At 45.9% G+C, this 13567-nt stretch overlaps 1 protein-coding gene across 1 annotated transcript; it reads left to right on the top strand.

The window, feature by feature from the left end:
* Nucleotides 1-8045: 8045 nt before the first annotated feature.
* On the top strand, nucleotides 8046-9628 carry LOC103607822 (putative tripartite motif-containing protein 75). Its single transcript, XM_008592290.1, has 2 exons — nucleotides 8046-9116; nucleotides 9275-9628. Exons 1-2 carry the CDS (start codon nucleotides 8046-8048, stop codon nucleotides 9626-9628), a joined length of 1425 nt encoding a protein of 474 aa, XP_008590512.1.
* Nucleotides 9629-13567: the final 3939 nt, after the last annotated feature.

Raw genomic sequence — 13567 nt, 5'->3', positions numbered from 1 at the left:
GTCATCTTTAAAAAAAAAAAAAAAAAAAAACGTTGTGCCTGTAGCAGGGCGAGTGAAGGTGAGAGTTGATTCTCTGCCAAGAGCAAGTAATGTGTGGTCTTATCATCCCCTCAGTAGAAAATTCCACAGCAATAAGGAAGTATGGTTATAGGAATGAGACAGCAGGAAGGGAAAATCCTTGAGATGTATTAGTTAGCAATTGCTGAATAACAAATGATCCCCAAACTTAGCCACTCCAAATAACAAATAGTTTCTGTGCATCAGGAATCAGGAGTGACTTAGCTGGACTGATGGTTCTGCCTCAAGATCTCTCATGATGTTGCAGTCAAGCTGTTGGCTGGGGACACATACTTGTCTGAAGGCTTGACAGAGGGAGGAGTTGCTTCCCAGCTCACTCAGATGGTTGTTCATGGGTCTCAATTCCTTGTTGGCTGTTGCCTGGAGGCCTCAGGTTCTTCCTACATGGATTTTGCCATGTGCTATGTTTTGAAAGTCCCTATCAAATTCATGTTGAAATGTAACATTCAGCATTGCAACAGTATTGAGGGATGGGGCCTTGAGGAGGTAATTAGGTTAGGAGAGCTCTGCCTTTATAAATAGATTAATGACATTGTGTTGGGAGTGGAGTAGTTATCTCAAGACTAGCTTTGCATAAAAGTGAGTTCAGCCTGATTTCTGCTCTCTGTCTTCTGTGTTTGATTCAGCCTTCCACCCTTCCTCCATAGGATGACCCTTGCCAGATGCAAGAGCCATGCTCTTGGACTTCCCAGTCTCCAGAATTATGCACAAAATAAACTTCTGTTCTTTATAAATTACCCACTTCGTGGTATTCTGTTATAGCAGCAGAAAATGTACTAAGACAGGCTGCTTGAGTATCCTTGTGGTATGGCAGCTGGATTTCTCCAGAGTGAGTGATCTCAGAGAAAGAGAGAAGTGTCCAAGAAGGAAGCCACAGTCTTTTCATAGCCTGTCAACCAAAGTAAAAGACCACCTGGTTGAGGTATGAAACAAAGGAAGTTTATTTGAGAACTCAGTAATGATTCTAGAGCCAGGCAGCAGTCCAGACCAAAAATGGCCCAGAATACCCCACCCCACCACATGTGCAGGTCATATTTACAGTCAAAGGAAAGGAAGTGACATACAGGAACAACCTGATTGGTTACAGCTTGACATTTGCCTTATTTGGGCATGGTGTGATCCATTGGCAGCCTGCGATTGGCTGAAGCTTGGCTGCTGTGATTGGCCGAGTGCAAGACGAAGTGGCTGAGTGCACAAGATCAGCAAAAGCTCAAAGTCTTCCCAGCTAAGAGGTTTCTGATGCTCTAGCTGAGGTGGCCTCTCGGCTCCCTCTTAGGTACCTTAACTAGACCAATGCTATTTTCTTTTTTTTTTTTTTAAAGATGACCGGTAAGGGGATTTCAACCCTTGGCTTGGTGTTGTTGACACCACACTCACCCAGTGAGCAAACCAGCCATCCCTATATAGGATCTGAACCCGTGGCCTTGGTGTTATGAGCACTGCACTCTCCCAAGTGAGCCACGGGCTGGCCCTAGACCAATGCTATTTTCTTTCTTTTTTTGGCAGTTGGTCCATAGGGGGATCTGAACCCTTGTTCTAGAATGCTAATTTCTTTATCAAACCTAATATCAGAAGTGGCATACCATCACTTCTGCTATTTGCTACTGGTCACACAGCCAACCCTGGTACAATAGGAAGGGCACTACACAATTATGTGACTACTAGGAGGCCAAGATCATTGGGGACCATCTTAGGTGTTGCTTACCACAGTAGAGCATTAAGTAAAACTGCAGTACATGATGCTGCCTGCCCACTAGTTTACAGTGTGTAGAAAGCATGCTAACTGCAGTGGGTTGAATTATGTCCCCCTGAAACTCACTGAAGCTTGAATTGTGTCCCCCAAGTTTAAGGTATTAGAAACTTGGCCCCCAACTGTGACTGTCAAGAGGGTGGGAAATCCTATTATGGTCATTGAAAGGTGAAGCCTTGAAGAGGTGATTGGATTGTAGGAACATGCAGTGAATGGATTAAAAGTGGTGGTCACGGGCATGGTTCTTTCTTTCTTTCTTTTTTTTAAAGATGACCGGTAAGGGATCTTAACCCTTGACTTGGTGTTATTAGCACCACACTCACCCAGTGAGCAACCGGCCATCTGTATATGGGATCCGAACCCGTGGTCTTGGTGTTATCAGCACCACACTCTCCCGAGTGAGCCACGGGCCGGCCCCAGGGGCATGGTTCTGAGGGCTTTAAAAGAAGAGGAGAGTCTGTCTCTCTCTCTCTGCTCACTCTGCTCTGCCATTTTGCAATGTGATAATCAGCCACCACTGAAGTCACCACCAAAGAAAGCCTTCACCAGATGTGCTCTTCACCTTTGGGCTTCCCAGCCTCTGAAACTGTAAGTTTCATTTTGTTTTCTTATAAATCACCCAGTTTCAAGTATTCTGTTATAAGCAACACTAACCAAAAATAAGCTTGGGATAAAGAGCAAAATTCTAACAGTGGTTATTTAGGTTGGGGTGTTATGGAGCATTTCCCCCCTTTTTTTCCCTAGCTTCCAAATTTTCCCTAATAGGGCTATGTGACTTTTACAATAGAAAATAATATTTGGTGCCGGTTGGTTAGCTCAATTGGTTAGAGCAAGGTATTATAGCACCATGGTCAGGGGTTCGGATCCCTGTACCAACCAGCCACAAAAAAGAACATTTAAAAGTAAAATACAACTTCATTAAGCCTTTAGGCCTACTTTATAGCAAATACAAGGGATAGAAAAAAAATTAAATAGCATCAGAATCAGAGAGAGACTGGAAGATGCTGCACTGCTGGCTTTACAGACTGCATCAGTCTGTTTTTGCTGCTTATAACAGAATACCTGAAACTGGGTAATTTATAAAGAAATAAAATTTATTTTGTGCAGTTCTGGAGGCTGGAAAGTCCATGGTTCAGGGGGTGTGTCTGGTGAGCACCTTGTTCTTCATGAGAACTCTCTACAGGGTTTGTCCCAAATCAACCAGGATATCACATGGCAAGAACGGGCTGAGACAATGAAAGCTAACCTTCTCACTCACTCTCCTTATAAAGTCATCAGAACTATGTCCATTACTCCATGAATGACCAAACCATTCACGAGGGCAAAGTCCTCACAATCTAATCACCTCTTAAAGGTCCCACTTTACATATACCACAATTTGATTTCTCACCCTTTTAACACTGTTACCATGGAGATCAAGTTTCCAATATGTGAATGTTTGGAGGACACTTTTAACCCATAGCAGGTACCATTCATGGCAAGAGACTTTGCAGATGGGATTAAGGATCTTGAGATGGGAGATCATCCTGGATTCCGTGGGAAGTGCAATGTCCTCACAGGGTCCTCACAAGAGAGGAGCAGGAGAAGGGTCAGAGTCAGAGAGAGACTGGAAGATGCTGCAGTGCTGGCTTTGCAGCTTTGCAGACGGAGGAAGGAGCCACACGCCAAGGGCAGTGGGTGCCTCTAGAAGCTGGGAAAGGAGAACATGGGTCCTCCCCTGGAGCCTCCAGAAGGAACCAGCCCTGCCCACCCACACCTTGATTTTAGCCCTGTGAGACCCATTTGGGACTTCTGACCTCTGGAATGGGAAGAATAAATTTGCGTTGTTTTAAGCCACCAAGTTTATGGCCATTTGTCACAGCAGCCATAGGAAATGAAAACAACCCCAGGCCAAACAATCCTAGGAAATAAGTGCTGATATCTCTCCCCAGTTTGCAGGCAAGGTTGCAGCATTCCAGACAGACTTGTCCAGATCCCCACACTTTGCAAAGGCAGGATTTGAACCCAGAACCTTCAGAGTCCAATCACACTTCAGAGAGGTGCTTCTCAAACTGTAATGCACACTGGAACCCTATGCAGATTCCGATGCCTCTGATCTTGAGGAGGCTGAGATTCTGCATTTCTGACCAGTCCCCAGCGAGGCTGATAAAGCCGGCTCACAGATGGATGGTGGAATCCTGCCTGGCATTTCCCCTGGTGCTGAGCAGACCCACAACAGATGAACGTGTCCCCATCGTAACTCAGGTCAGGAGAAACTCTGGGGCAAATGGAGTCAGGCCCTCCTTGGTTCCACCCCTGCTGCTACACTTCTGCCTCAGTTTCTCCACCTGGAAAGAAGGGATGAAAAATACCAAATGACATAGAAATGAAATGAACCAAGGTCCCAGGGTTCGGATCCCTTTACCTGCCAGCGCCAAAAAAGTGAATAAATAAATTTAAAATAAAAGTAAAGATTATAAAGAATAATTTTAAATGAAAATGACATCAGTCACAGTGCAGTGCCAAGCCAAAAGGAAAACTCAGTAATATTGATCCCATCTTTATTTAAAATTTTGATATTTTGTTCATTATAAATATTTTCTCATTCCTTTTGATTTTTAAAGACTTCACCCTAATTTTTTTTAAGTTCTTTAACAATTTAGTGTCTTTTAGTATACTCACAAAGTTGTCTGATTTTGTAAGCACTATCTAATTCCAGAGCATTCCCATCACCCTCCCAAAACACTCCCTGTTTCCCCTGTCTCCCCCAGCCCCTGGCAACTGTGAATCCACTTTCTGTCCCTGTGGATTGATCTGTTCTGCATATTTCATATAAATGGAGTCACACACTATGTGGCCTTTTGTGTCTGGCGTTTGTCACTGAGCGTGATGTGTTCAAGGTTCATCCACATGGTTGAGTGTGTCAGAGCCATGTTCCTTTTCATGGCGGAGTGATATTCCATTGCATGGATGGGCCACAAATAAACTGTTGTCTATCCATACAGTGAAATATTATTTATCCCGATGTCTAAGTTTTTCGGTCCCCCCCCTTGAATTTTTAGTGAGCACCTTCCATGCCTCACCCAAGTTCAGGCCCTGATGGTGACTTGAATATTTCATGTAAGTTGCTCCGTTCAGAGCATGGCGTGGAGCCCCTGCAGCCATCCCCTCCAGCACATCATGGATTCCTGTCCCCCAACCACACTCTGCTGTAGCCACTGGCCTCCTCGCTTGTCCTCCAACTCGTCAGGCTGTGTCCTGCCCCACGGCCTTTGCACAGGCTGCTCCAGTCACATCCTAACCTGAAGGTCCTTCCCTCTGAGCAGCCCTCCCTGAAGTTGCACCCTAAAGCCATTCCCCCACCAATGTAGCTCTATTTCCTTTGTCACATTTTTCACAGCCTAAAAGTCTCATTTATTTACATGTACCCACATCAGGGGTTTGCTGGGCGGATTAAATGAGCACAGAGCCTGGCACATAAAAAGATTTATGTGGTTTATCAATATCAAGTAAATACATACCATATTAAAATGAAATAGAATTTAAAATGGGTATACGCGCTACGCTATGGAGGAAAAAGGAAGGCTGAGAAAGAAGGTAATGGTGGCTGAACAATTTTAGAAAAAGTGGACAGAGAAAGTGATGGGGGATTGAAGGAATAGGCCATGCACCATGAAGGGGAAGTGTGTTCCAGGCAGAGGGCACAGCTCGTGCAATGGCCCTGGGGCAGGACTGAGCCTGGTGTGTGGGAGGAACAGCAAAGAGGCCTGTGTGGCTGGAGCAGAGTGTGGAGGGGGAGAGAGGGAGGACGGAGGGCAGGGAGGGCACAGGGCAGGTCGTGCAGGGCTCTGTGGGCCACGGGGAGGACTCGGGCTTTAATTTTGGAACACCTTTATTGAGTTTTAAGCAGGGGAAATATGACTCCCATACAGCACTTGGCCCAAATGCATCAATATATTTTGAAATATTTTGAACAGTATGTGCACCTAGCAAGTGTGATTTTTTTAAGTGTTACTTCTTTGTGGTTGGTATTAGTACAATTATTGCTATCTTTATGAAATAAGTTATAAACTTAAGAGCACTGCGCACAGGGCCTGGCACAAAGTATTATCAATCAAAGTGTTCCTGTTACTGAGGTTGCTGTGATTGCTGTGGACTAGTTACAAACTCACACGTGCCAAAGACACTTACGGAAGCACCATATACAACTGTGCACTGCTCTGGGTATTTTTCCTGTTGTTGTTATTCCTGCTTCATCCTGGGGTGTACTGAGTCTCTTTTCCTCCCATGGGTTGCTTATGTCCAGATCTTTCACTTCCTGGAGACAGTGATTCAGGGACCATGAACCATTGACAGCTGCACAACTGTCTCCTTGGCTTCTCCAGAGAGCCAGAACCAGTAGGATATGTTATAAATACGCAAGAGGGGATTTATTAGGGGAATTAGCTCGTGCAATTGTGAAGAGAAGTCCCACGATAGGCTCTCTATAAACTGGATGCCGATAGTGTGACTGGGCCCAAGTCCAAAGGCCTCAGAACCAGGGAAGGCGATGGTGTCCTTGGTGTAAGTCCCGGAAGCCAAAAGCTGGAGTCTCAAGCTCTGATGTCCATGGATAGGGGAGAAGAGTGTATCCCAGTTCCAGCAGATTGAGAGATTTGCCTTTTTTCTCCATCTTTTGTTCTCTCTGGGCCCTAGCAGATTGGAGGTTTTCTGCACATTTTGATGGCGGATCTTTCCCACCCAGTCCACTCAGGCTCTGATGCTAATCTCTGCTGGAAACACCCTCATAACCCACCTAAAAAGAGAGCTTTACCAGATTTCTTGGCATTTCTTAATTTAATCAAGTTGACACCTAGAATAACCATCACAGGACTTTTCACACATTCTCCTCCTGTGCTTTAGGCCCCACCACAGTTGGTCTCCATAAACCACCCCCTGCTGATGGGGGGTGTCTGCAGTCACTGGAATAAGTAACAGCTTGTTAGGAGGGAGCAGAAACCAAGTGATGGACTCAACCCAGACCTCTGCCACTGAAGGGCAAAGTCGACCCACCTTGTCCTGCACAGTGCTGGACGCCTCACAGTGGAAAGAGGGTTAAACTGTGGGTTGCAGAGTCACACATTCCTGGGCCAGCATAGGAAGAGAACTATTTAACCTTTCAGATTTTCAGTTTCTTCATCGGCAAAGATAGGATAAAGTGTTTTGAGAAGATTAAAGGAGGATCACAAAGGTGTAAATCAGATCATGTATATTAACACACTGCCCGGCCCTCCCGGCCTGATGCAATCACAGGAGATTCCCTCCCCACCCACAAGACCTCCGACATTCCCACCCACTGCCCTGCCCGCCCTCCTGCAAGGAGGAGCCGCCGGTCTTTGGTGGGCGGGGACCTAATAGCTCCACCCTCCTAGCGGTACATATATACCACACCGCCGGCCACAGTCTTCTGCAAGATTGGCTACGGAGACCCCTTTCAGAGGCCCCTTCCAAGACCCTCGCAGAGCCTCCCGCTCCAGGTAAGCAGGGAGATGGGATGATGTGGGTTCGGGAGGCTGGAGCGTAGTAAGACCCGTGGCTCCCTGAGCGCCTGCTCTGTGCCAGGCGGGAGATCACATCCCGCAAGGGAATTCTAACACCAGATCTCGTTATTTTAACACACAGCTAAATGCTAGTTAAAAATACATATACCCAGGTCCTAAGGTACAGTAGGTACTAAGACTGGGATCCAACCCAGGCACAGGGGATCTAGTTCCAAAGCCTACGGGCTTTCTGAAGTCCCATGCAGCCCGGCGCTGTTGACTTGTATATGGGTAGATTCCTTGGGTGGAGAGAAGAATCGGTGGGTGCCTCAAACGTGCTAGCGGGCAGGACCAAAAGACGAATGGTGGCCTTTTTAAAATAAAGGATTTTTTTTTTCTCATTTCCAGGCAGTCTACAGTGGTGTCTGCTTTCTGACCAAGAGAACTGCTGAGCTTGGATTCTCGTTCTCTGCCCTTGGCAGCTACTCGTGACTATTCCGTGACCAGCTGCAGGTGGCAATAAAGCGCCTCTGGACAACTGCTTCTGCAACTGAGGCCAGTAACTCAGGACATCAAGGGCTGCCCTTAAGTGACAGGGGGGCATTTAGGACAGGAAGGACAGTGAGATCCCAGGGAGCATCTGCTTCTCATTGGAGAGTAACTGCAGAGCCAACCTCCTGAAGAAAGCCCACCTCAGTCCAGATTTTTATTCACACTTGATGGCAGTGATGGCAGCCCTGTCGACAGTGCTGTCAGGACTCGAGGCAGAGGCCAAGTGCTCCATCTGTCTCGATTACCTGAGAGACCCCGTCACCATCGAATGTGGGCACAACTTCTGTCACTTCTGCATCAGACAGTCCTGGGAGAATCTACAGTACAGTTTCCCTTGCCCTGTCTGTCGTCACCAATGCCAAGAGGGGACCTTCAGGAGCAACACCCAGCTGGGAAGGATGACTGACATCGCCAGGCTACTCCACATCACCCGGAGCAAGAGGAAGAGGGAGGAAGATTTGTCCCTGTGCGAGAAGCACAACCAGGTCCTGACGCTTTTCTGCGAGGAGGACCTAGAGGTGTTGTGTCCCCTGTGCACTCAGCCCCCTGACCACCAGGGCCACCACGTGAGACCCCTCGAGGAGGCCGCCTCTCATCACAGGAAAAGGCTCCGCAGCTACATGGAGCCCCTGAAGAAGCAAGTGGCGGACGTTCAGAAACTACTGGCCGCCCAAGACAGAGAACTATTAGAACTGAGAGAGAAGGTGGAAAACCAGGCACAGAAATTGTCCTGCGAATTTGAGCACCTGACTCAGTTTCTAGAACATGATCAACGGGCAGTTTTCTCAAGGTTAGCTGAGGATGAGAAGGACATTCAACAGAAACTCAGTGCAAACAGAACAGCATTTTCAGACCACATTGCCACTGTCAAAGGTCTGCTAACGGAGGTGGCCGAGAAGAGTGTGATGTCGGAAGTGAAGCTGCTGAGGGACATCAGGAGCATCGTGGGCAGGTGTGAAGGCCTGAAACCTCCAGCACTCTATTCCTTCCAGCTAAAGAGAGAAGCGTGCTGTCTGCCTCCACAGAGTGCGGCTCTTCGAAAGATTATGCAGAGGTTTAGAGAAGAGGTGACTCTAGACCCCGAGACAGCACACCCTAATCTGCTTGTCTCCGAGGATAAGAAGTGTGTGACATTCGTGAAGAAAAAGCAAAGAGTTCATCGGAATCCGAGGAGATTTACAGTGTCTCCAGTCGTCCTGGGTTCTGAGGGATTTGATTCCGGCCGGCATTACTGGGAGGTCCGAGTGGAGGACAAGCCTAAATGGGCCGTGGGGGTCTGTAAAGACTCCCATTCGTGAAGAAAAAGCAAAGAGTTCATCGGAATCCGAGGAGATTTACAGCGTCTCCAGTCGTCCTGGGTTCTGAGGGATTCGATTCCGGCCGGCGTTACTGGGAGGTCCGAGTGGAGGACAAGCCTAAATGGGCCGTGGGGGTCTGTAAAGACTCCCTTTCCAGGAAGGGAAAGCGGCCCCCATCGGGACGGAACAGACGCTGGACAGTGCAGCTGCGGAACGGTGACTATGTGGCTCAAGGTGCGGTTCCAGTCCCTCTGCTGCTGATGGAAAAGCCCAGAGGGATTGGTGTTTATCTGGACTATGAGCTGGGCCAGATTTCCTTCTACAATTTGAACGACAGGTCTCACATCCATTCCTTCACTGATACATTTTCTGAAGTTCTGAAGCCTTATTTCTGTGTGGGACGTGATTCAAAACCTCTTACCATCTGTGCAGTAACAGGCTGTGAAGGATGAACCGTGACATTGCTTCGTCTTCTTCCTGTAATTTATGGACAGTAGGTAGAATATTGTACAACTTTACAGCTGGTCAATTCATCACCAAGAATTTTTTTTAAAAAATATTTTACCTATATGAATTCAACGTAGGAACTTTTCCTATTTTGTTTCCTCTTCTTTTCAAAAATAATTTTGTTTCAATAGCAAGAGATTTGGTGGTAGCTGACAGAAGTGTGGAATTAACTTTAAGGTGTTCCTGGAATTGTCAAATTAGAGCGTGTGAAATTGTAATTTCACAGGTCTAATAAGTTTTGTGTACACATATGTATTTTTACACATGTACATTTACCTGTTTTATTATTAGTACATTACAAATTCCAGGCAGCAGAGAAGACATCACTGTGAGAGACAATTCTTTGACGGTCTCTCCCATTTTTGCATGTGTTGAGAGCAAGGCACTGATTGCTGCAGACTATATTTTTAAGGACTTTTTTATGGGAATACGGTACGAAAACACTACATATTGTATGTTTCCAACTATATGACATACTGTAAAAGGGAAAACTATGAAGGCATTGAAAGGATCAGTGGTTATTAGGGGATAGAGGAGGAAGGGATGACTTGGCAGAGCATAGGGTAAATTTAGGGCAGAGAAACTATTCTGTATGATACTATAATGGTGGGTATGTATCACCTGTCTGGCTCCTACAACTGTCTGGGCATGGCCCAGGCCTAGCTTCCAGCCTTCTCAAACAACTCTAGAAAGTCCTCAGCTCCAGAATGATCAGGGAATAAGGAGAGATGTTCTATCAGGAGCTTGTCTGCTGCTTGTGAGCCTGTGGAGGTTGAGAATTACTGTAATAAGTTTGGAAATCCAGAAAACAGAGACAAGGACTGACCCTGAAAACACTTCCTTTAAGGGGCAGAAAGAATTAAAACTGCCTGAGAAGACTAGTCAGCAAATCCTGCATCTGCCTGCCTGATAAAACAAGATGAGGACTTTTCAAATATTCCATTAACCCAGAAGCCAGATCACTGATTAAATTAGAGGAGTTTCAGTGGAGAAACAATAGAAGAAAAGAACAAAGGCCAGTAAATCTAATCTTCCACGAAGCCTCCCCTCCCCCTCTGCCCACCCCACCTCCGGTGCAGAAGATGCAATCAGAGAGGAAGATGCAATCAGAGAGGAAGATGCAATCAGGGAGGAAGATGCAATCAGGAAGGAAGATGCAATCAGAGGAAGATGCAATCAGAGAAGAAGATGCAATCAGAAAGGAAGATGCAATCAGAAAGGAAGACAGGAAATGTCAATGGAAGCCTGTCATTTCCCTAAAGCTGATTGCATCTGGAGTCTGTCCAATGGAACAAAGGAAACACTGCACAGGCTTATAAGGCTTTAAGGGCCTTAAGAACCCAACGTGAAAAGAGAGGTTGTGCTGTGTTCCCTGTTCTGATCTGTGATCAAAGATGGCAGGACGGATGTGCAAGGACAGGAGGAGCTGTTAGTTAGTGCGGGTGCTGAGGGTTCCACCACCCACACCATGGGTTATAAGAGCAGCTCCCCACTCCTGGCAGAGCAAGGACCCCAATACAGCATTGGCATAGATGAGCCCACCTTGAACCACACCAGTGTGTGAGTGGGGACTCACTCAGGGAAGGGGAGGGAATCTTGGATAGGGCTGCGATGGGGGGGAGGATGGCATCACAGGTCCAGAAAGGATGTGGGGTGATCCTGTGAGGGTGCCTCACCACAGTCCATAAGGACAAGAACGGGGAAACTGCACTAACCAGGGTTAATGCTCTGAGGAAATGCTCCTTAAGATTCATTTTGAAGAGACCTGGCCGTGAGTGGATATGTAGGTGCACTTGAAGGAAGATGTGCATTACCTGGTGAGAGGTGGAATGCCCAGCTGTGGATATGGACAGTGACTCCAAGATCTCGGTGTGTGTCTGCTGCTCCCATGGACTAGACATGAGGGAGGTGTGGGCAGGTACAGACTGCTCCTGAGTGAGCTCCTGCCATGTACCAGGATACTGCTTATTTCTGTACCATTTCTTTCTTAATAATAAATTCTGTGGTTTCAGTTGTACATATGTGTATGTGTAATTATTTCATTATTTTATTGGAGATTAAATATATGCTAATCTTTTCACGTGTACATGTATATGTAGTTCCCTTTTTATTTTTTATTTATTTATTTTTTTTAAAAAGATGACCGGTAAGGGGATCTCAACCCTTGGCTTGGTGTTGTCAGCACCACGCTCAACCAGTGAGCAAACCAGCCATCCCTATATAGGATCTGAACCCACGGCCTTGGTGTTATCAGCACCGCACTCTACCGAGTGAGCCACGGGCCGGCCCGTAGTTCCCTTTTTAGCTTGCAATCATTTATGTGGATTTGTTTTAATGATGTATTAGTCCATTTTTGTGTTGCTATAACAGAATACCTGAGACTGGGTAATTTATAAAGAACAGAGGTTTATTTGGCTCATAATTCTAGGACAGCTGCATCTGGTATGGGCCTCAGGCTGCTTCTCATGGTGGAAAGCAGCAGGCAGCCAGTGGGTGCAAGATCACATGGAAGGGGAAGCAAGAGAGAGAGAGGGGGGAGGTTCCAGTGTCTTTTAAACAACCAGCTCTCATGGGAACTAATAGAGCAAGAACTCACTCACTATCCCCCACTTCAGAGAGATTATTAATCTATTCATGAGAAATCCGCCCCCCATGAGCCAAACTGTTCCCAATATTGCCATATTTGTGGATCAGATTTTGACATGAGCTTTGGGGGGGGCAACATATCCAAACTATCAGATGACAATCAAAGGATTTTAAATTTTCCAGGGGTCTTTACAGTGATTTTGTCCAAATTTAACCAAATTTTATGTACCATGTTAAGAGTAATAAGGATAGTCAGCAGGGCTAGCTGACTAGCTCAGTTGATGAGAGTGTGGTGCTGATAACACTAAGGTCAAGGGTTCAAATCCCCATGCCAGCCAGCTGCCAGAAAAAACAAAACAAAACAAAAATAATAACCAGCAAATTAAAAATTTAACTCAAACAAGAGAAATGCAAACGTTTGAAAAAATTCTTGAAGTCTCTGCCATGCTAAACTTCTATGTTCAGAACTGACACGTTCCAGGAGGTTTATCTACATTTGTGTTTATGCTCACACCAAATTAAAAGGGAAGGTGAGGGCAGTTGTTCTTGTTCCCTGTGTCCCTGAAAGAGTGGGGGATAAGGCTAACCAGCCCCATGACACAGGGAGTCTGAGATCAGGCCAGGAGTTCTGCCATATAGCATAAGCAGATGGAACCTAATGCCCTGCCGTGCTGTGATACAAACCTAATTTATTTCAATTTAGGAGATATTGTGGGATTAGATGAGGGGAGATAAGCAGGGACACTAGGCTGAGGTGAAAGCAGAATGTGGGCTGAGTTGGGCTGAGTTGGGGCAACTGTGATGAGGAAAAGAGAAGGAGACTCGAGGGATCTGGAGCTTTGCAATGGAAGGAAAACAAGATGAGGCACACAGAAGAGAGTGAGAGAGAAGCTGGCTTGGCTGGAATAAAACAGCAGCGTGCTGACAATTATGGTGAGCCTTTTAAGAAAATGGCTTTTATTAGAGAACATTTTAGGCATAGAAAATAGAGAAATTAGTACAATAAACCCCATGGACCCATCTACAAAATGTCCCCAGTCTCTCTATATCTACATTTTTTGAAGCAAAACCTCCACCACATATAATGTTAATGTGTAAATACTGCACGATGAATGTCTAAAGTACAGAGACACTTCTAAATAACCAGATCGTAATATCATAACCAGACATAATAATTAATGGTCTTTTATCATGAAATTTCCACTATCCCAACTGACATATAATAATTTTTTTACAGGTGTGTGAGTTTAAATCAGACAAAAAGTTAAACAAACATTCATGCATAAATGTATATGCTC

This window comes from Galeopterus variegatus, unplaced genomic scaffold (assembly GCF_000696425.1).
Source record: "Galeopterus variegatus unplaced genomic scaffold, G_variegatus-3.0.2 Scaffold7741, whole genome shotgun sequence".
NCBI classification, from domain to species: domain Eukaryota; kingdom Metazoa; phylum Chordata; class Mammalia; order Dermoptera; family Cynocephalidae; genus Galeopterus; species Galeopterus variegatus.
Note: the sequence above shows the minus strand (reverse complement) of the source record. Positions and strands in the feature narration are given on the sequence as shown.

Bases quoted from the DNA above. Each gene is read 5' to 3' on its own strand.
- LOC103607822 (XM_008592290.1), top strand. From the start codon at position 8,046: ATGGCAGTGATGGCAGCCCTGTCGACAGTGCTGTCAGGACTCGAGGCA. The intron at 9,117-9,274 runs GTCCGAGTGGAG...CGTTACTGGGAG, and splicing joins CCGGCCGGCATTACTGGGAG to GTCCGAGTGGAGGACAAGCC.